At 56.0% G+C, this 20,378-nt stretch overlaps 9 protein-coding genes across 9 annotated transcripts; 2 read left to right on the forward strand and 7 right to left on the reverse strand.

Annotated features, from left to right (window-relative positions):
- Positions 1-373: 373 nt before the first annotated feature.
- Positions 374-1,927, reverse strand: WHR41_01440 (uncharacterized protein). The gene is made up of 2 exons (XM_069370046.1): positions 1,242-1,927; positions 374-1,186 (listed from the first exon to the last, which is right to left on the reverse strand). Exons 1-2 carry the CDS (start codon positions 1,314-1,316, stop codon positions 635-637), a joined length of 627 nt encoding a protein of 208 aa, XP_069233137.1. The 5' UTR covers positions 1,317-1,927; the 3' UTR covers positions 374-634.
- Positions 1,928-2,991: 1,064 nt separating this feature from the next.
- Positions 2,992-4,078, reverse strand: WHR41_01441 (uncharacterized protein). The gene is made up of 2 exons (XM_069370047.1): positions 3,340-4,078; positions 2,992-3,282 (listed from the first exon to the last, which is right to left on the reverse strand). Exons 1-2 carry the CDS (start codon positions 3,883-3,885, stop codon positions 3,154-3,156), a joined length of 675 nt encoding a protein of 224 aa, XP_069233136.1. The 5' UTR covers positions 3,886-4,078; the 3' UTR covers positions 2,992-3,153.
- Positions 4,079-5,501: 1,423 nt separating this feature from the next.
- On the reverse strand, positions 5,502-7,858 carry WHR41_01442 (uncharacterized protein; the record flags this gene model as incomplete). The annotated part of the gene is made up of 8 exons (XM_069370048.1): positions 5,502-5,880; positions 5,942-6,084; positions 6,138-6,490; positions 6,549-6,839; positions 6,899-7,059; positions 7,113-7,438; positions 7,493-7,526; positions 7,594-7,858. The coding sequence occupies 8 exons, from the start codon at positions 7,856-7,858 to the stop codon at positions 5,666-5,668; spliced, it is 1,788 nt and encodes a 595-aa protein (XP_069233139.1). The 3' UTR covers positions 5,502-5,665.
- A 523-nt stretch (positions 7,859-8,381) lies between these two features.
- On the reverse strand, positions 8,382-9,366 carry WHR41_01443 (uncharacterized protein; the record flags this gene model as incomplete). The annotated part of the gene is made up of 3 exons (XM_069370049.1): positions 8,593-9,366; positions 8,481-8,525; positions 8,382-8,424 (listed from the first exon to the last, which is right to left on the reverse strand). The coding sequence occupies exons 1-3, from the start codon at positions 9,225-9,227 to the stop codon at positions 8,382-8,384; spliced, it is 723 nt and encodes a 240-aa protein (XP_069233138.1). The 5' UTR covers positions 9,228-9,366.
- An 834-nt stretch (positions 9,367-10,200) lies between these two features.
- WHR41_01444 (uncharacterized protein) lies at positions 10,201-11,891 on the reverse strand. Its single transcript, XM_069370050.1, has 3 exons — positions 11,328-11,891; positions 10,604-11,192; positions 10,201-10,545 (listed from the first exon to the last, which is right to left on the reverse strand). The coding sequence occupies exons 1-3, from the start codon at positions 11,631-11,633 to the stop codon at positions 10,310-10,312; spliced, it is 1,131 nt and encodes a 376-aa protein (XP_069233141.1). The 5' UTR covers positions 11,634-11,891; the 3' UTR covers positions 10,201-10,309.
- A 262-nt stretch (positions 11,892-12,153) lies between these two features.
- Positions 12,154-14,720, forward strand: WHR41_01445 (uncharacterized protein). Its single transcript, XM_069370051.1, has 6 exons — positions 12,154-12,988; positions 13,041-13,117; positions 13,170-13,649; positions 13,705-13,767; positions 13,821-13,985; positions 14,042-14,720. The coding sequence occupies exons 1-6, from the start codon at positions 12,619-12,621 to the stop codon at positions 14,474-14,476; spliced, it is 1,590 nt and encodes a 529-aa protein (XP_069233140.1). The 5' UTR covers positions 12,154-12,618; the 3' UTR covers positions 14,477-14,720.
- Positions 14,721-14,885: 165 nt separating this feature from the next.
- Positions 14,886-15,227, reverse strand: WHR41_01446 (uncharacterized protein; the record flags this gene model as incomplete). Its single annotated transcript, XM_069370052.1, has 1 exon — positions 14,886-15,227. One exon carries the CDS (start codon positions 15,225-15,227, stop codon positions 14,886-14,888), a length of 342 nt encoding a protein of 113 aa, XP_069233143.1.
- Positions 15,228-15,908: 681 nt separating this feature from the next.
- Positions 15,909-16,745, reverse strand: WHR41_01447 (uncharacterized protein; the record flags this gene model as incomplete). Its single annotated transcript, XM_069370053.1, has 1 exon — positions 15,909-16,745. One exon carries the CDS (start codon positions 16,743-16,745, stop codon positions 15,909-15,911), a length of 837 nt encoding a protein of 278 aa, XP_069233142.1.
- A 1,289-nt stretch (positions 16,746-18,034) lies between these two features.
- On the forward strand, positions 18,035-19,432 carry WHR41_01448 (uncharacterized protein; the record flags this gene model as incomplete). The annotated part of the gene is made up of 1 exon (XM_069370054.1): positions 18,035-19,432. The coding sequence occupies one exon, from the start codon at positions 18,035-18,037 to the stop codon at positions 19,430-19,432; it is 1,398 nt and encodes a 465-aa protein (XP_069233135.1).
- Between the last annotated feature and the right edge of the window lie 946 nt (positions 19,433-20,378).

The following is a 20,378-nucleotide window of genomic DNA, read 5'->3' on the forward strand; positions in this document are numbered from 1 at the left end:
TTCGGGGGTCCGCTCGTGTTTCTTGCATTCATCATCACTTGACAGTCAACACTTAATCACAAAAATCCATTCTGCCTCGGATCCGGGATCAGTGACTATCAAGGAGAATGTTACAATAGTTGCAAAAACGTCAGGAAAAAGCCATGATCCTGATTTTGGAGAGTACCTCATCACCTGGGAATCGAAGCAATGTCTCCGCCGATTTGCCTTGAACGCTGGTCGTACCGTCGCCCATCACCTCACAGTGCACTTGCACTCCGCCGAGATGTCACTACCTCATTCTGCTCCAAGATTTGGGGTATAATTTGACGCCTTCCTGTACGAACAAATTATGATTGGACCAGGAAACAGTTGCGATCATGACACGACCAGATAATGTATCCCGAATGCTTTTGGATTCTGACATGTTACATGATCGTACGAAGCGTAGCCCGCGCAGCCGCGATCTCTCGTGGCCGACGACACGGCAGTATTAACTGTTTGAGAAGAAGAAAAGTGGATGACGAAAAAGGCTTTGAAGCCAAGCGAAGGGGAAGAAGAGAGCGCTCGAAAAACTGCAAATGTCCCATGTCCAAAATAATCCAACCCTTTGTCGTCGTTCGCTATCGTTATGTTGCGCTGCATTCGCACCTTCTTACAGGAGAGCGGCGACGAGAGCGCCGAAGCCAAGGACGCCGGCAGAGGCGAGCTTGATGTTGCCTGCGGCGGAGTCGGCGGTTTCGCTGCTGGAGGCAGAGTCGCTGGTGCTGGAGGCGGAGGACTCGGAGTCGCTGCCGGAGGTGGAGGAGGAGCTGGAGTCGTCGGAGGAGTCAGACGAGTCGGACGAGTCGGTGGAGGAAGCACCGGAGCCCGTTGCGGTGCCGCTGCCACTAGCGCCAGAGACGATAGTTGCGCCGGCCGGGGAGTCGACGACGACGGTCGTGGAGCTGCCGACAGAGACCTCGAAGGAAGTCAGGGAGCGCGAGATGTTGATCGCGATGTGAGTGACACCCTCAGGGAGACCTGCGGGGATGGTGGCGACGGAAGGCTGGGCGGTGACGGCAGGAGGGAGAGCGGACTGAGCGGTCTCAACGGCGGGCATGCCGGTGATGACGCCGTCGCTGTTGGTCATGGTGAGGTAGGAGGTGAGGCCGTTGGAGTAGGGCACGGTCGTCTGGAGGGTGGTGCTGCCGCTGGAGATCTCAACCTGAATTGAGTGGTTAGCGCAAGGCTCAGAACATCAATTGGCGGGAAAGACGTACGGTGGTGTTGGCATCGCTGCTCTGAGCGTAAGCGGCGGCCACGAAGGGCGCGGCGAAGAGGATGGAGGAGCGCATGTTGACGTTGTGAGGTTTGTTTGGGTGTTGTTGACTAAGACTGTTGCGTCGAAAGATGTACTTGGACAGCGGCGTATGTACAATCGATGGGTGGTATTGTTGGGTGCGACAGAGTCAATGGAACAAGAAGAGCGCAAGAATCGCGAGGGCGCAGGAAGGAGTTTATAACGGAGGGCGTGGCGGCAGGAGCGCGAATGCTGCTCCCATCTCTCGTTAGACGAACGAGCCGCAAGTGTCTAGCGCGCCACGCTAAGCGCATCCCGGCCCTGGCAACGCGAAACCTGGGCCACTACCGGCCACCTGCGGGGAGGCAAACCCGCCCACTGTATTTTCCATGTCGCCATGCGGATTGTCGTGCGCGGGAACTGTGCAGCATCCTGTTTGTGCGCGCGCGAGAGCGTGCGGGTGGAGCCTCACTGGTTGCTTCTTCACCATCCCGAACAACGGACATGGGGCGCTGTCGTGCGCAAGGCGAGCCGCGAGAACCATCGCTGCGGCCGCGTCACCCATAGGTACACACCCAGGCCCAGCTTCAGACCTGCGTGTAAATATAGACGCAAAGTCTGGCGAGGCTTGATGCTCTGCCCGGCGTGACAAGGCGGCCGCAATCCAGGCGTGGTCAAACAGAGCTCGGTTCAGCGATGGGCAGACCATGATCGACTTGCCTCGAGCGCGATGGACGTCTCGCACTGTTCACCGGCCCTCACCCTCTTCCTCTCCAGACTCGTCCACAATTTCTCCAGCTCGCTCGTCGCCGCGCCGAGGCGGGTGGCGCCTAGCGCAGATTGAATCCAGGGCTGGCCGCTGCATGCTCGATTCGTGCCGGCCACCGCGCGTGTCGTGTCGTGCAGCAGCGCGCGCGTTGGCACGGCAAAGAGCCCCAACGCATGCGCCTGTCAACTGTGTGCCGTTGTTGCTGCTCTATATGAAGTGAGAGTACCAGCAGTAGGCCAACCTTCGGGAGTATTGCAAGGGGACACTCAACCATGCCCTCCCGTCTGTCGCTCTGATGAGCAGACAGACCCTGGCTGTTTCTCATCAATCGCCGGCTCACTCCAAAGCGTCGCGCGCACGTCCCTCTCCCTCCGGAGCCCTCAGCCGTGATGACCGTCTCACAAAACTGTTGCCAACGCTGACCATGCCATCCGCCGGCTTGAGAACGTGCCTGTCGCACTCTCTTGGCGCTTGCGCATGTGGGCCGAACGGGCGACCAACGTCGCAATCGCCTCCAAACCTCAGGCCGCAAGACGAAGCTCACGTTCTCTTCGGCTTTCCATAAGCGGAAAAGCTGCCATCAGCATGATCAGGCGCAGTAGACCTTCCAGGCAGGCAGGTGTCGCTTCTCCGTACATGGGCGATAGGTGTGCCACTATGGGTAAGATGTCATACTTTCTGAAAGAAAGGCTATCGATACTCTCTCTGGTCGCCTCACGTCTGGGCTGCTCTGGTACGTGCACTCGTACGAGAGGCTGACTTGGGAACATGGATTGGTCCTTGAATTGATCCTCAGTTCCGTCACTTTGGTAGTCGGCGCCCAGCGTACGCAAATGTCTGGGGAATCGGTACATCCTGACAACTCGCGAATGGCACTTAAAAAAACGCCCTTTTCTGCGCATGGATAACGTTGCCTCAAAGATCACTGGCCATGATTTCTGGGGCTGCGCGCAACAAAAAGTCGTATCGACATCGTCCAATATACAATTACTACTTCTTTCTGCCTTTGGTACGAAGTCCTGTTCGCCTCCCGATTGTACTGCAGATCACGATCAAAGCACCTTCGATTTCCTCACAGAACCTCTCTTCGGATTGCCTAGGATACCTTACACCATGCGGCCGCTTAGTTGCCGCCCTGGAGCTGCTTCAGCGCGAACTTGGCGCCCATCTGCTGGACGTTGGAGTTGGTCGGGTAAGCCAGGTGCTGAGCGTTGATGCCGAAGCCGTGGGTGGTGTCGCAGACGCCGTCGCCCTGGAAAGTCGTGTTAGTAATGTTTTCCGTGGCTGTTGTTGGGCGGAGCCGTCTCACATAGTTGCAGACATCAAGAGTCTTGGAGACCCAGTTGTCCGGGATGCCGCCGAGGGTGGCGGACAGGCCGTTGACGTTCTTGGTGGTGTCGCCGCCGTTGGTGTCGACGTTGCAGGCCTTGCCAGAGCGGTGCTCCGGGTTGCCGATAAGGAAGACGCCCTTGACGGCGTCGAAGGAGGCGCCGGTCAGCTTGGGCAGGGCGTTGGTGGTGGCGGCAGCACCCTGGGAGTAGCCCTCCAGGATGAAGCACTCGTCCGGGTTGGACTGCAGGGTGGACTGCACGTGGTCGACGATGTCGTTCGTGCCTTCAGTGGAGATCTGGCTGAAGTCGGCAGGGTACATGGTGTTGTAGACCTTGCCACCGGACATCTGCTGCTGGATCTGGGAGTTCATGGTGCGGAAGCCGGCCGACGGGCCCTGCAGCTCGCCGGTACCACGGGTGTCGATGATAGTGTAGCTGGAGCAGGCGGACTGCCTCTCGATGGCGGCGCCGGAGACGGCGGTACCTGCGGCCAGCGCAAGGGCGAGGTTCTGAATCTGGACCATGGTGGCTGATTGATCGATTGAGGAGAAAGCGAGTGAGAAGCTGGTATCAAGGGGAGAACTGAGGCGATGGATGCAAAGCTGTCCGACCCATCTAGGGCGAATGTCTCACTACTTTATATGCAATCTTCCCCTCGTCTCCGCGGCCGTTATTTCAAACTAGGAGTCCTGCCTCAGGGCCGAAGTCGCATGTCTGTCGCGGTTTGCGGTGCGGCTCTCAACGGGGTTAGGCTAACGAACTCTCCACCGGGACAATGGACGTTGATGCGGCGGGTGCACTTCGGGATGCCGCTGTCAAGGCGATTAAGCTCACGGTCCGCCGGTTTCGAATGCTTAGCCGTTCTTTTTTGTCGCAGCCTGGCGTGATGAAATTGCATCTTTTCTCAGGAGGTCTTTGGCATTGGATTATCTTGCGTTGAGCCTCCATGCGCTGCAGTCTTGCGGTTGATGCGGCTGATGTGCGAAAGCGTCGATCTTTCGCAGAGCTCTTTTGCCATAAACCACATGCCGTGCAGTCCGCCCGTCCCCAGAAGTTCATGTCCTCGGAGCTACTGGCGCGAGGATCTGCACTCTCTAGTTCCCAGGTTTCTGCAGATCATCCTTCAAAAATCCTACCGAGGCTCTTCTGAGCTCGTGGGCCATCCGTTTTCGCGGGTCCTCACAGGAAGAGCTTCCTATTTCACGCTCATGATCGACGCCAGAGAGTTCTCATGTGGGTAGGGCTGCCGGCGCGATTTGCCGTCAAGCATTCGCACGGTCCAAAACTCACGGTCAGGCCACCCGATGAGGCCTTCACACCGGGCGGCCTTGACGTGAAGCGCGTTTTGACACGGCGGCTCGCCTCCCGATGCCTGTGCTGGATTCTTAGAAACTGTCAGGCTGCACTGTGTGGAGTATAAGGTATGCTCAAATGACGCTTGCTGTATGCAGGTACCGCTTCTGTGATCCGACGCATGGATGCTTCGCTTGCAGCCTCCCGTCGGAGCTCGGTTGGCTCTATCGGCACGGTGGGTGTAGCCTTCCCGGATGTTTTGCTATGTCGTGCTGATGGCTATGCTTGTAATTCGCCGCATGGGCTTTTGTCGCAAGCCCCAACCCTCCTCCACTGGCGTTTGACCAGCGCAGAGTTTTGCCCATGCGGAGGCTTTGCTCTGTGACGAGCCATGCATTTGCAGGACTCTAGCCCTGAAGAATAGCACCACGTGATTATCTCAGACCGCGGTGGAGCAGAACGGTCAAGACAGCGGCACGATCTGAGAACGTGATTGGGATTCGGTTAGGCGGCAGCGTCATGTTCCTGCTCTGGGCCTTCGGCGATCTCCAAGCGTGCTTTCATGAATGATTCATGGGCCGAGGCGGTTCGATCGCCATATCTGGCTGAGAAGGATTCAGGCAAGTCCTCCGCCTGGCTTGCCGTGTATTTGGCATATCTTTGGGTGAGAAAATTCATCAAGGTACAACGTGAAGTCAGCTCCTAGCCACCAACGTTGCCGCGTCAGGTGCGCGTGTGATCTCCAAAGCGTTGTGCCGTGTTGCATGCATGTGGTTCATCGGACTATGTGCAGCGGAGGACTTCAACTGCCGAAATTTGCAATGTTGACTGATCAGGCAGTCAATCCGCGTATTTTGCTAAATACGCGCCGAAAATGACGCTCTATCGAGAATGATACCAGATTCCGGCCGCGCTGCCGCCTCTTGCCACTCTCCCGTGGCACCTTCACCCTCACTGTTCACAGAACTTCCCCCGCTCAACTCGCCGTTCCGCCCTCTCACCTAATATGCCTCATGCACTCACACTCCGTCCTTCGTCAAAATACCGCGCAAGCTCCCTCTCCAACTCTCGGCCCTGCAGTCGTGGCGTGTGACGTGCCGTTTTGACGGGGTTCTCTTTCTTTGCGTGAGCGCTTGCGAAGATCACGTCGAGCTCTTCGAGACTGCGGCCCTTGGGCTCGGGGAAGAAGAGCCAGACACAAGGGAAGATGGCTGCATTGAAGACACCTGGTGGTTGAGGTCAGCAGGGGTGACAAAAGCCAACGAGAACTTTCATTGTCCTGCTTACAGAAGATCAGGTAAGTTCGCCATTGCAGATTTGCGAAAGCCGGAGGCGTGATCATCACGATCAAGAAGTTCGAGATCCAGTTCGAACAAGTCGAGAGAGCGTTGGCTTGAATGCGAATGCGGAGGTTAGTAATCTCGGCGGGACTGGATGGGCGTATTAGTTTCGAGTCTCTTTGACGGTAGCGATTGGTTCTTACTATAGCCAAGTCATTCCGAGCCAGCCGATGGCGAAGAAGCTGTTGAAAACAAAGAGAAAGACCGTGGCGGTCACGCCATAGGTCGTGGTGAGCTGCGGCGCACCATCTTCTGTGAACGTGCCCGTGCTGACTGACCCGGCGAGGATGCCCATCGAAGCACACATGCCGAACGCGCCGAAGAGCATCAGCTTGCGACGACCGGTACGTTCAATGAGCGGCAGAGCAACTAAAGAGGCCAGAAAGTACTCAGAGCCATTGGCTGCACCTAGCAGTCGCGAAAGGGCAGGGCTGAACCCGAGAGAATTCTCGAAGAGAAATGTGGCGTAGTAGGTAATGAGGTTGATTCCACAGATCTTTGCCACTCGTCAGTCTATGCGAAAGCAGGCGATGGAGACCGTCTCGATGACTCACCTGTTGGAAGAACTGCGCTGCCATGCCCAAACTGGTGCGGCGGAAGTTTTGAGAAGGCCCGTTGGTGAACAGCTCGCGGTACTTGAAGCCGCCACCACGGCTTTGAACCTCAAGAGCCTCTTTGATGTTGTCTATCTCTTCGTTGACTTCGGCATGGTCGTGTGGACGGTCAAGCAGACGAGAGGTCACTTCTCGCGCCTCATCCATTCGATTGCGCATTGCGAGCCATCGAGGGGACTCTGGGAGATACAGCAGCATCCACATCACGATGATGGTGAAGAAAGATTGGAACTGCGGCACGATGTCAGTCATTTGTTCTGAACGAGGCGAAATGAAACCCCTCGACCTACCGCGATGGGAAAGCGCCATCGAACAGAGCCAACGAGGAAGTAAAAGCCGTAATCGACCCAGTACGCAATCGCGATGCCACCGGAAATCAGACATCCAGAGAGAGTGATCAGGGTTCCGCGCATGTGAGGACGAGCGCACTCTGATTGCCATGTAGGAATCGCTGCAAACCTAAGTCAGCCGTGGCCTGGTTGCTGTAATCGAAAGAGGACTTACTCGAAGTGACCATGCCGTTGCCGATACCACCGACAATGCGTCCGGCGGTGAACAAGCCGTACTCGAAACACGCAGCTTGCATAATGGTGCCGATGATCATGATCAAAGAACCCCAGAATGTGGACGACTTCCTTCCCCAGGTCTCGCCGTAGAACAGGATGAGGATAGCGCCCAAAAAGCAGCCGATCTGGTAAATGGCGACACCTGCAGCCTGGGTGTTGGCATCGCCTGTGCACATATTCGGATTACGCTGCGTCCTTTCAGCATCGTAAAAGCAGACCGCGTTGCCGGCGTCGAAAGGTGTCATTAGTGGAAGATTGCGTTGGCTTGTTGCGATCAGTAGGTTTCAAAGGCAATATCCACGTTTGGTGGACACTCACAAATCGTCTAGCGTCAACAAGGCACTCATGACGCCTGGCCGGATAGTTAGTATGGGCGTTCTGCATTAGTGCCAAGTGGTATGGTGCGATGAGCAGCTTACCTTGATCGTACCCGAACATGAGGAAGCCGCATGACGCGCAGATACCGATGCTCCAGTTGAGTGCTTTTCCAGTGAGCTTCTTCTTGCCGATCTTCCATTCTGGAAGGTTGCCCAGTCGAGAGAAAAACCCAAGGATGCCAGACGGCTCTGATGGCTTGGGTGAAGGGCTTGAGCTGCTGGAAGCATTTGTGGGGGAAACTTCTCGCTTCTCCTGGTGGATATCGATGGGCGACTCGTCACCCTTCACTTCCGGTCTCTCTGCCATGATGGTGGGTCGCGCACGAGGCTATGGAGAAGGCTCTGGGGTCTGGAGTATGGGGTCCGGGGACGTTTATAAGTGGGCTCTTGACCCCAAGGTGGAGACCGCTCATCACCGTTCGCTTGCCACATGATTGTTCAACGGTTGGCACATGTGAAGGATGGCGGAGGAAACGCTGAGATTTGGTGATGATGGATTCTATCCTGTCTCGGTATTGCCAAAAGCGGTAGCCCGGCCAAGCTGCTTGTGGTCGCGACAAGAAGTACAAGACAACGACGCCAATGCCCGCGCTGGGTTTCTATATCTTTTCATGCTGGGCCAAGGTACCAAGACGGCGTATGATCTCACTCATGGGCGATGCGGCTGTTGACAAGCGCCGCACGCGGCGGAGAGCTGGGGTTGGCGAAGTTGCAGCCAAGCCGATGCCCATGTCTCGTGCGCCGCCGAGCATTGCGACTCCGATGCTCCGAGTCTGTCCGCCAAACGAACCTTGGCGCACACTATTGTAGGATATTTGTAAGTCTGCGCATTATTGTTGTCTGGCCACAATCATCCGCAGACATACACGGTACCTGCAGAGAGCGTGGTGGCAATGTCCTGTGAAGTGCGACGGGTGCTCGCAACTTACCACAAGCAGACAGCTTGCAACACGTAGATCATCGAGGTCGAGAGTCTGCAACAAAGAGAATGTGTCAGTCCAGCTAATCACCAGATGAAGAGCAACATGACTGGTCACCTACAACAAAACTCCCCAGCCCTCTAGTGTAGAGCTTCCGCTTGATGAGTCGTCAGGAGTCTCATTATTGTTGCTGGCAGAAGCCCCGTTGACAGCGTCGTTGTTGCCACCATCACCTTCGGTGGAGTTACTGTTCGGCAGACTACTGCCTTCTTCAGGGCCGCCCTTCCCGCCGCCTTGAATGCTTTCCTCGACGCAAGTAAGTGCGGCCTCGCCATCAGTCGTCACCGCAAGCTCGAGCGCCCCAACATCGGGCAGCGTTATGCTGTCGAATTGAGCACCGAGATTCATCGTGACATTGAATGGGCCTTCTGAGAGTGGGCAGAATGGCGCGAGGGCTAGATCCAGGCACGGGTCGTATACGCTGTTGGAGAGCACTTGGCTCTGGGAGTACAGCCAAATGTGGATAGTCGCATTGCCGGATACTGAGCTCTCGCCCTGGAACTTCACGTCGAGAGCGGAATGGTCGTGGCTAAGAGTGAAGTTGGCTTGAGTGTTTTTGAAGCTCGCGTTATTTTGCTGGCAGCCAGCGAAGACAGTGGCTTCTGAGCTGTCTGGGCTCGCGCTTTGAGCGCGTGTGAGAGCGGAGCTCAGCGACACGGCAAACGCCCCTGTGAGTGAGCTGCTCGAGAATTTCATGACATATGGATGAATTTAATTCCGGATGAAGACGCTGAAGAGACGAGCCAATGCGATTCCCCTGCCTGTGGGGAATGGAGACATGCAGCTCCGCAAACACGGCCACGACCAGCTTCTTGAGAGGATCTCGGCGGCCACGGCAGCGCGAGTCGTACCAGCCGCGGATGCGAAAGCATGGTGCGGCTATTTGGTAGTGGAGGGGTGGGAGGATCGAAGGATTTCGGGGCTTGATTTTGCCGCCTCGCTTCATCTCCCGACAGTCCCGAGCCCCGCGGCGTCGTCCTTCGCGCAGCCACAGACACTGTATCCGCGACGCCTCGTCTCTTTCTCTGCCGTCGCCAACCCACAAGTTTACAGAACACCCTCGGCATCTCGGACATGCAAGCACGAATCATGCCCTTTGGCTTCTGCTACCGCGGAACCGCCACATACCTGAGGCAGTTGTGACGCGGGCGGCCAGCGAACTTGCGATGAACCCGGATTCCTGCTTTCCGTGGCCTCCAAAGAGGCACCGTCCAACCTTCTGGAAGTTCTGCAGTTCTCTATCGACCGTTGGGAACAGACGCCATTTGACGCCACCGTGGGCAAAGGAATCCCCTAGTGGGACGATCAATGGAAGAATTCTCCAGGAAGATCACGGCCGCCGGCACTAAGAACATCCAGGAGCAAGGCCTACTATCCACGCGGAGGATGCGAGCTATTGACTGAACGAGTCAAGGTCAAGTGCTCCGAGTCTAGACTTGGATGTTGCGCGGACACACGCAACTGAACATGCGTCCGGTTTTACTGCTACTGGATGTGTCTCAATTTGAGCCCACTGTGCGCTCATCGCCTACAGACTATAGTGCCTAAGTTGTGCCGACCGCACTTGAACGACTCACGGGTGCGAACTCACCAAGAACAGTGGATTCAACGGCGAATTCGCCAGTGGTCGCAATGCAACACCTCCAGTTGTCACAGAGACCCTAGCAGGTTTGTCAAAAAAGATGTACATACCTAATACGATTCAAAATACAACCGTGCGAGGGCATGCCTGTAACGCGTACTGTCCACCGCTCTTCTGAATGAAGTTTCCTGTTTGCTCAGCGCTGCCTGCCATCGCTCACATCTATTGTCCGCTTCACCACAATCGCGCTCTCCGAATTTTCGCTCGCCGCGTCGGCGTCGCGCCCGTGCGTCCCGGTCTCGACGAATGCTTTCGATCGCCCGGAACTGGGCGCCCAAGTTGCGCGAGGCGCGGAAGATGCGCGGTTCTTCGAGAAGCCGCCGGAACGGGTGGCAGAGCCTTTGCTTCCAGAGCCGCTCATCGTTGTTACGTCTGATTCGGATTGTCAATGGTTTGCTGTGATGAAAATGGGGAATGCGGGATGACTCACGCTCTCTGTAGGCATCGTTGTCGATCTCTTCGAGCCGAATGTCCATGAAGCTGGTGTTCCATGCGGTCAAGAAGAGCCTCAGACATGGTAGAGTCGTCGCTATGAGGCTGCAGTACATCTCAAGCTGTGTCATGGCTTCAGGGAGCGTATAGGTGAAGGAAAAGTCATCGGGCCGGACGGCGCTCAGGCTCACAAGGCGGATGATCGTTACCGGAGTGACGAAAAGCCGCAGAGTGAAGGCGGTGACGACGAGTGATTTCGACTTGGATCCCATCTGAAGACCCCAAACAAGATTGACCGACATGGCCGTGATGAGCAGATCGATGCAGATGCTCATGACGCCCGTCGCAATCCAGCGCGCGAGGATCGGTTGCACGTTCCCGCTGCGGTAGAGGTAGGGTTGCGCAATGTTCGGTCGGATCGATACGCTGAGGATGGAGATGACGCCGATGGCTGAGATGAATGCCGTGAGGATCCAACCAATACGCGACTTGCTGGTCTCCTTGGCTAACCGGGTGAAGAGGAACGAGACGGAGATTTTACTGCTCCAGAGGGAGAGGAGGAAGAGGATGTCGCTGGCGTAGAGAGCCTGTGCAGATGGTCAGCGGAGACTCTGGTGTGGACATCAACGGCCATATAGTCATCGCGTCCTGTGGAATCGACTGGCGTCCTTAATTGAATCATCACCAGTGAACCACGACCTGAAGGAGGGCTCCGGACTGACCTTTGCAGCATCGATTGCCTGCCTTCCATCCAACTCCGACTCCGTCCTCCCGAAGCCGTTCTTCACGGCGTTGACCGTGACAGCTGTCTGCACGATTGCCAGCAGGAAGGAAATGGCGTATGCGTAATCGTCCTTTCCAGCCAATGCGTTCAATGGCCACCGAATGTAGACCCTCACGGCGGAGAGCAGCACGCCGGCAGTGAAACACAGCCACGCGGCCAGCACGACGATTTGTCCATGATCGGTGTCAGTTACGGCGGTGCTCACTTGCAGAGTTGGGACAGCGGTGGTCGCAGAGTCCGCCATGGTGGTACAGCGATGCTCGCAGGGGCCGATCAGAGAGAAGGCTGCATGTTCGCTTAAAGATATCAATGGGGCCAAGGTGCCCCTCGCACGGCGAATTTGCCAATGTCATTGCTGCCCGGGCTCGTGGGACGGACAAGGTTTGACTCGGGTGGTCCTGAAGATGGTGCTGCGTGATTAGGTTGTAGTCATGGCCTTGCATAAGAGGCGCGTACGGACGTAGGGTTCGACGGCGAAGACGGCCTCAAACCCACATCGCGACCGCGCGGATTGATGAAGCCATTTGCGACGTCGTCACGAATGAGGAGACCCCACTCGCGCGGAGGGCTCACCATTGGCTTTGGCGGCGGGTGGGAGGCCTCACTTCCGCGCGTGCTAGGGCTGCGGCAGACGGAGGCTGGTGGCGCGAATCCCTCCGTGCCCGCCGCGCCTAGCGCATCCTTCGCGCGGCTATGTAATGCGTCCCTGTCGAGGCGCCTCAACGCATCTCGCCTGGAAGCTTCATACCGTCGCGACCGTGTGGTGCAGGTCGAGCCGTGCGACGTCGCAAGGCCTCCCCAACAGTGGGTCGTCGCCAAATGGGAGCCGCGGACGGGCATTCTGCCGGCAGGGCTAATGCATCGCCCTCGCAAGCGGCTTCGAGAAGAAGTAACACCACCGGCTGCCCTGGCCACGCGGGATCTCCTAGCTGCAAAACACCTCGTCTAAATGGCAGAGCCGGCCGAGCTTGACCACACGCAACCCTCATCGGGTGTCTCTCTCAGGGTCGCGAGACCCGCTAGACTCTTTAGAACCTGGGAGATCGGAAACATGAGCGCGACCTTTTCTTCACCCCTTGCACTTGCCTTTCCGAGCCTGCCGCGGCCTGGATAGACGCAGCTCTCTTGTATCTAGGGCTCCGTCGCATCTTAACGTCTCGCGGTCGACGCATTCCTCCTTCGCAAATCCCTTCGCTTATCTCCCTCCAACCGCGCCACGTGCCGTCGAGATGCACTCCAGCAAAGGCTTCAACGAGGCTGTCATGCCAGGTCCCGGCAGCCCTGCGGGTGCCGACGACCGCATGTGCGTTGACGCCACCGGCATGGCTACTGGTAACGATGCCGATGCCTGGGACATGGCGCGCATGGGGCGTTCGCAGGAGCTGCGCCGCAACTTCAAGTCGCTGTCGGTCCTCGGTCTGGCGACGACCACCATGTCCACGTGGGTGGCGTTGCTATTAGCGAACGCTTTCTCTCTGACCAATGGTGGTCTCGCTGGCACCGTATGGGTGTACTTTGCGACCTGGCTTTGCACCTTTGCCCTGGCCGCATCCCTAGCTGAGATGGCTTCCATGGCACCCACGTCGGGTGGCCAGTACCGTAAGTATTCGAATGATATGGCTTTGGATCAGTGCTGACACGACCGCAACAGATTGGGTCTCGGAATTCGCTCCTCGTTCGCAGTCGAGCTTCCTCTCGTACATTGTTGGCTGGCTGGCCGCACTCGGAGTATGTTGTTCCGCAAACACTATTCATGGACGCTCTTCTTACACATTCTCAGTGGCAAGCACTTATCGCAACGACCGCTTACAGTAGCGCTGTAATCATCCTCTCTATGGTCAACATCTACCACCCCTCATACCAGCAGGAAAATTGGCACCAGTCCCTTCTGATGATCGGAGTTGGCCTTCTCGGAACTTTGATGAACACTTACGGTGCTAAAAGACTACCCATTCTCGAGGGCATCGTCCTTGTTGTGCACATCTTCGGCTTCTTCTGCATCATCATCCCGCTGTGGGTCTTGTCGCCCAAGGCACCCGCCAGCGAGGTCTTCGGGACCTTCGACAACTTTGGAGGTTGGTCTACCATCGGCACAGCGTGCTTCGTCGGCTCTATCACTGCCACGGGCTCTTTCGCTGGATCGGACGCTGCCGTGCACATGTCTGAGGAAACCACCGACGCGAGCAAGTCGGTTCCGAGGATGATCATGTTCACCATTGTGTTGAACGGTATCATGGGATTTGTCTTTATCATCACATACGTAAGCTTGCACCATATGTCCGGCCTCTGTCCATCCTTACTGACAATCTTTGCAGTGCTTCTGCATCACGAACCTCGAAGCAGTGGTCATGTCCGAGTCGCCGTTCCCCTTTATCGACGTGAGTCTCCTCCAGTCACTGCTGCTTTCATCATGCTGACACGAGTCGCACAGGTCTTCCTAGCCTCCACTAATAGCAATGCTGGTACGGTCTGCATGATGTGTATTCCGCTCATCTTGAGTGTTTGCACCTCGCTCAACGCTCTCGCTGCCGCATCCCGTCAAGCCTGGGCCCTCAGCAGAGACCAAGCCCTTCCTTTCTCCTCCTGGTTCCGCAGGGTAAGCTCATCAAGTCTGGCTTCCGACCTTATGCAGTGCTGACTAGTATTTCATAGGTTGCTGTCATCGGCACTCCCGTCCCGATCAACAGTATTCTCTTCTCACTCTCCATCCTCATCATCATCGCTCTCATCAACATCGGCTCAACCGCCGCTCTCAACACCATCATTGCTCTCCTCACTGGAGCGACCAGTTTCAGCTATGCCTTGAGCATTGCCTGCATCTTGATCAAGCGCGTTCGGGGCGAGACACTCCCGCCTGCACGCTTTTCTCTCGGCAAGTTCGCGATTCCGATCAATGCCTTCGCGGTGGTATACGTCATCGTCGCTGCTGTCGCATCGTTCTTCCCGGTGACCGTGCCTACGGACGTTGAGAACATGAACTGGTCTTGCTTGATGTTCGGTGGTGTCTTGCTCATCGCTTGCGTGGATTATGCGTTGAGGGGTAGGAAGCACTACGTTGAGCCCGTGAAGAAGCTCAACAAGGTTTAGAAGGAGCTGTGTGCTGGCGGGTTGTATGTCAAAGTTTTGAAGATAATTGCTTGGATTCTTCTGCACCTTCGAAGCTTTCGCGGCGTCTGAGACGCGCTATCTTGCGCCCGAATCTTGAGCAATCCACTGAGAGTGGCCCACTTCTTGATCGGTTCGCAGTTGCGTGACGTTCTGCCAGTTGCCTTCCCAATCGTAGCTAGGCCATCCATCAGGCAAAGTGGCAACCTTTGGAAGAGTATATTGACTCTGACACACTCCTTCGCTCTCACAAGTGAGATTGCAAAGGCCATAGGTCTTGCAGTAGCAGTCTCCCGCGACGGGGCAGGATATCGCTTGCTGACTGAAGATCACTGCGTCGCGTTAGCAAAGTAACCACCGGGAAGGTGCTGAGAGGCGTACGATGCCACGATTACTCCATTACTCGCCCGCTGATCTCGTCGGACAATTCCGTGTTCAGCAACCACTCGCGATACGCTTCGTAGTCGCTCCGTGGGCGTTCGCGATTCTTGTCGCCAGTCACGGCGAACTGAGCACAGAAAGGCGAACCTATGGCTGCAGGCACCGGCTGGCCAGGGAACAAGGATGAGAACGCTTTTGCATAGAACGCTCCAGCTTTCGCTTCGCGATTTTCGTCTATCTTGCCGGCTTCTTCAGAAGGTCGTGTCTCAATGGGACAGCCTAGAGTCCAAACACAGCGCATATTAACGTAGCCTTGAGACTTGATGTGAGGGATGCGCAGCCGCGACAGCATTCTGAGACCGTCGTACCGTGGATCATCGTTATGCCATTGGTATCGGTTAGCATGCTGGAAGATCACTACGGATGGTAGATGGTTGTAGTTGTCGATGATATATCTAGCGAATGTGAGCATAAGAAATTGACTATTATTTGGACGGCGCACGTCAGGTAGACCATGCTTTCTCGGCCCTTGTTGGCAGGCATATATAGTTCCGATTGCACGTCTGTGAGGTAGATCGCTCCGCCAGGCCGGAAATGCGTCTTCTAGACATGTTGTATCGTCGGTGGTCTGACTTGCTACGATGAGAGGGACATCTTCACTGGTATGGCCGAAAGCAGGGTGGGTGAAGAGCTCGCCAGTGGAGCTGGAGGGCAGTTGGAAATGATGCTGCATTTGAGTGCTGACTTATCCTTTTGTTTATGAGCTTGATCAGGAATAGTAATGAAAAGTGAGTTCGCTTGTCAAAGTACAAAGTATCTAACTTCTAGTCGAAATGCAAAGATAGAAGCAAGACAACGGAAATCAAAAAGCCCAGCATCTATTGTCTATCAAATGTATGAGTCGCAGAAGCCTGATCGTTTAAAGCACACAAGAATAGCAAGGTGAGGAACCAAAGTCTATGTCTTTGCAAGTTGTGAAGTCCGAAATGGCGAAATCCGGGTATCGAGGCTCGAGGAATCAAGATTCTCACTCCTACCACGAGATGTAAGGTCCGGCGGTGCCGGCAAGCCATTCGACGTGGTCAGCATCACCGACGCCCACCAATTCAGCGCCGTAAGTCTCGCCAGCTGGGCAAGGGAAACCCTGGCCGAGAACGAGAGCTCCAGATGACCAAATGGCGGCTCCGCGGGGTTTAGCGGCCATGCGGCCGATGTATTGGTCCCTGAGATTGCCAGACGGCCATTCGGTGGAGCTCTGAGTAGCGGGGGCGAGAGACATATAGACGTCAAACTCGCCACTACCAGAGACTTTGGCAGCCGGGTCGGATGAGAGGTCGAAGTGAAAGGTGCAGGTCTTGTCTTTGGACTCTTGCGGAAAGTTGAAAGTCAGGAGCGTGGTGACATCGGTGGTTCGGCCATCTTTGAAGATCTTGCCCTTCTTTTCATCTCGGCGCACAGCTCCAGTCCAGACATCGTACTGGGAGGTAACACATGGCTTGATAGTGTTGTCTTGAGACTTGGGAGGGTCGACCGGGCCAGGAGTCTGGACTTTCTCGGGGTTCGAAGGCCGTTCAGGATCCGAGCAAGAAGATGAAGTGCAGGGCTTTTTGCAGGCGGGTGCATTGGGAGTCTCTGGAGGATCGACCGAAGGGCAGGAGCCTGTGCATTGGCAAGGCTCTGGCGCAGGAGCTGTGCAAGAGGTGGAATCGCCGCAAGCGATGGGCTCCGGAACGGTGCAGGAAGTAGAAGTAGCAGAGGCGGGTGCGATCGCCGTACTTGTGATGTTGGCAGTCGCAGGGATGAAAGCCGCAGGCAAGGCGGAGGTAAAGCCGATGATGGCGAGTGCGACGGCGGAGGTAGAGATCTGCATATCGAGAGCCGGAAAAGTGACGAAGATCAAATTGTCAAGATCGAGAAGTTGGAGAAAGGTGCAAATTGGTGAAGGTTGGTTGAGCTTATAGTAGGCAAAGCTGGGAGATGAGATGAGATATGAGTGAGTTTTGATTGAGAATGGAGATATAGAGAGGTCAAATGGCAGGCAATACTTATACATCATTTACAAGCGAAGGTTGGACAGAACACGGCTGAGATACAACGCCACGAGATCGTAAATAGCAGAAGGAACCAGCGGTAGAGAGGGCGGAGGAAACGGACACAGCCACAGAGAGTAGACAGGCGCAGGCGTGCGGGGAGCTACAGAAGAGAGCAGCTTCATGGCGTGTTATTATTGGAGAGGTGTAGGTTCCGGGAGTGGGCTGATGCAAGTCACCAAAGTCCTAGATATAGCGGGGTGCCAAGAGCGGGGGGAAGGTTTGGTTCACATTGGTGAATCTTAAAGCTCGACAACGATAGTTCGCCAACGATTTACGCGATCATTCGTATGCTAGGCCCTGAGAGGTTCTTTCGTCTGTCTCTGGTAGGTACCGTCGGCGTCAGACTGCGAGGAGCGTATCGTGCCGGTGAGGAGACTGCCCGGAGGACACCATCCTCACTCGTTGGTCAAACCATTTGACGTGCTACTACCATCTCCGCTTGACAGCGAGGAACAGCTTTGCCTAGCGGGAAAAAATTGTACCCTGAGACTGCACCGTCTCCTTCGCGAAAGTCGGCAACATGCTGCTACAACCTGCGTCAGGCTAGCGTGGAAACTCTTTGGCAGGAAGTGCATTTCCTGTCCATGCGAACAAGCGTCTAAGCAAGACGTGTGAGCGTCGTATCTAGATGCCTTACACTCCAGTAATCAGTTCACAGGAGAAGACTGCTGTTTTTGTCGGAAGATCGTGGCTGAGAGACACGCTGGAGCTTGTCGGAAGGAATGCGTCGTGTCGCCCTGTACCAGCATGTGCGGAGGTCTGCGTAGCTGCCAGCACGCGCAGCACTCCGCCTCCCGCGCCTCACGAGAGACGGGGCTTGGTGGGCGGCAGCCCGCCATGTTTTACGTCAGGCCACGGCTGGCGCTGCTGCTGCTGCTTGGCGATGAGCGTTTCGCGCGCGCAGGCGTGAGATGTCGGTAGGGCTGAGCTCCTGTGATACCACCGCAGGAGTTTCCCAAACACGTCGCCAAACGCAGCTCGCTTCCTCCTCGCCCGACTTGTCGCAGATTCGCGCCGCTGCCACCCTGGTCGCTCGCCCCCGCGCATCGGCCTCTGCTTGCCGATCATGAAGTCGCCGATTCCCGACTACCTCCAGCATGTCCTCGACAAGGCCCGCGACAACGAAGCCGGCGCACCTGCAGCGTACATCGATGTCCTGGCCAGGGCTGACACCTCCAAGCTGGCCGTAGCCTTGGCCATGGTCGACGGCAATCTCTACTCTGCTGGCGACGACCAGGTCGAGTTCTCCATCCAATCCATCTCCAAAGCCTTCGTCTACGCCTTAGCCATTGAAGATGCCGGCTTGCCGCGCGTGCTCGAGAAAATCGGCGTGGAGCCCTCTGGCGACAGGTTCAACCAGCTTTCTCTCGAGCGCGGCACCAACCGGCCCATGAACCCCATGATTAACGCTGGTGCCATTACCGCTCACTCACTTGTCGTGGCGCCCAATGCCACTGCCGAAGCCAGAACGGAGCGTATCTTGAAATCGCTTTCCAGGCTTGCGGGCCGCCAGCTGCACGTAGACGAAGAAGTTTACGAAGCCGAGCTCAAAGACGCTGACCGCAACATGGGTATCGGCCACATGCTCAAGGCCGCCGGCATCATCACTTGCGACCCACGCGAAGCCGTCAAAGGCTATATCCGTCAGTGCGCCATCAATGTCAATGTGAAAGATCTCGCCATGATGTCCGCCACTCTCTGCAACGCAGGCGTGCACCCTTTCAGCGGCGAGCAGATCATCCCGCACGCCAGTGTCCGACAAGTCCTGTCTGTGATGACCACATGTGGCATGTACGACGCTGCCGGTGACTGGGTGTCGAACGTCGGCATACCGGCAAAGAGCGGCGTTGCGGGCGGCATCATTGGCACTCTGCCCGGCCAGGTCGGCATTGCGGCCTTCTCGCCCAAACTTGACGAGCGAGGCAACAGTGTCCGCGGCGTTGCTATCTGCGAACAGCTCTCGCGCGACATGGGCCTGCACATGATGGATGTCAGTCAAATTGCCCGCGCCACCGTCCAGACCTCCGTCGCTACTCTGGTGGCTGGCGAGCACGAACCACACAACCCAAATTGCCAGCGCGAAGTCCTTGTGTTCAAATTGCGAGGCGCCGTGCGCTTTGCTGGCTCCGAGAGACTAACACGAGCACTCACCCGCGAGCTTGGACAGCCGGATCCCAAAGTTCCAGGCTCGGGAGCCCACTCCCAGGCTTGTGCTATCGTGCTGTCGTTCCGCGAGGTCTACTCTCTCAATTTCATAGCGCGTCGCCTTGTTCATGAGGACATAGAGCGTTTGCTGGCGGAGGGAAGAATTCTGGTGGTTATTGATCCCTCGGAAGTCTTACATTGGGATGCTGAGAAGGCGAAGACGGGGAAACATCCCAAGGTTGTTGAGAACGAGACAGAGGCAAGGGACTATATTGGCGGGATCGGGTGTCAGGCCGTATCGAGAGACCAGGGTTGGTGATCGCAAGATGAACCAGTTCTGACGGTATGACAATCGATAGACGGCTATGTTAGGACCTTATCTGCATTTGAGCGAAAACAAAATCTCTCCTGCCCTGGGCCGCTCACAGACCGACCACCCACTCTCTCGCTCTGAGGCCCCTCTATGAACGAAATTTGGGTTGCTTGATCCACCAGTCATTCGGAAATCTGTAGCATAATCTCTCTGGTGACTCTCATCTCAAATCCTGTAGGAGACGGTAGTAGTTCGAGCTCAATTCGCATTACGGAGAGGCTACTTCGACGCCGGTAATAGAAGCTTTCCCGATGTGAACAAACATGGTGCCGTACTATCATCCCTCCTAGACTTTCCCAAAGGTGACTTTTGTTGAGGATCTACTAGCTGGCAGGCCGCAAACGTTCGGATAAGTGGTGGATGAGATGCGAGTTAAGGTCTGAATTCTACTAATAAAATCCATGGCTCTGACACAGAAGCAGGGTGTTCATCAGACAGACAGACAAGATTTTCGGGAGTGTCTGGTCTGCTTACCTAAGGAGCGGTGGCTTGTCTGTCTGTCTGAGAAATGGCAATGATTTGTCTGTCTGTCTGCATCATCTGCCAAGACATTTATCATTCTTGGCACGAACGATAAGCACTGTCGTACGAACGAGAGAATGTGCTCACATGGTACAGTACCAAAGTGTCTATTTACTTCAGATTATGTCCTCGTCGTACCAGCTGCGCAGAAGTTGCTGCGCCTCCGCGAGCTTGTACAGAGTCCGTGGCCTATCATTCCCGACCGAGTTTCCAGCAATGGAGAAGGTTCGTTCGTTTGCTGACGCACTGGCCGGAATCGCGAAGAGTTCGAAGGCTAGGTGTCGCAAGAGCGGGAACCTGGTATGATTTTGACGCCACCATTCCAGTGGTGAAGGCGAGTAGAGCCCTGGAGTCCGCTCTTCTCGCTTGT

The sequence above is a fragment of the Cladosporium halotolerans genome (genome assembly GCF_011745625.1).
Source record: "Cladosporium halotolerans strain TM138-S3 chromosome Unknown Sca3, whole genome shotgun sequence".
Classification (NCBI taxonomy): domain Eukaryota; kingdom Fungi; phylum Ascomycota; class Dothideomycetes; order Cladosporiales; family Cladosporiaceae; genus Cladosporium; species Cladosporium halotolerans.

Excerpts from the sequence above, each read along its gene's own strand:
- WHR41_01440 (XM_069370046.1), bottom strand. The coding sequence starts at position 1,316 with ATGCGCTCCTCCATCCTCTTCGCCGCGCCCTTCGTGGCCGCCGCTTAC. Across the intron at positions 1,187-1,241 it reads GCAGCGATGCCAACACCACC|GTTGAGATCTCCAGCGGCAG; the intron begins GTACGTCTTTCC and ends CACTCAATTCAG.
- WHR41_01441 (XM_069370047.1), bottom strand. The coding sequence starts at position 3,885 with ATGGTCCAGATTCAGAACCTCGCCCTTGCGCTGGCCGCAGGTACCGCC. Across the intron at positions 3,283-3,339 it reads CTCTTGATGTCTGCAACTAT|GGCGACGGCGTCTGCGACAC; the intron begins GTGAGACGGCTC and ends ACGACTTTCCAG.
- WHR41_01445 (XM_069370051.1), top strand. The coding sequence starts at position 12,619 with ATGCACTCCAGCAAAGGCTTCAACGAGGCTGTCATGCCAGGTCCCGGC. Across the intron at positions 13,650-13,704 it reads TTGTCTTTATCATCACATAC|TGCTTCTGCATCACGAACCT; the intron begins GTAAGCTTGCAC and ends CAATCTTTGCAG. Across the intron at positions 13,768-13,820 it reads CGCCGTTCCCCTTTATCGAC|GTCTTCCTAGCCTCCACTAA; the intron begins GTGAGTCTCCTC and ends CGAGTCGCACAG.
- WHR41_01444 (XM_069370050.1), bottom strand. The coding sequence starts at position 11,633 with ATGGCGGACTCTGCGACCACCGCTGTCCCAACTCTGCAAGTGAGCACC. Across the intron at positions 11,193-11,327 it reads AGGCAATCGATGCTGCAAAG|GCTCTCTACGCCAGCGACAT; the intron begins GTCAGTCCGGAG and ends CCATCTGCACAG. Across the intron at positions 10,546-10,603 it reads CAACGATGCCTACAGAGAGC|ACGTAACAACGATGAGCGGC; the intron begins GTGAGTCATCCC and ends AATCCGAATCAG.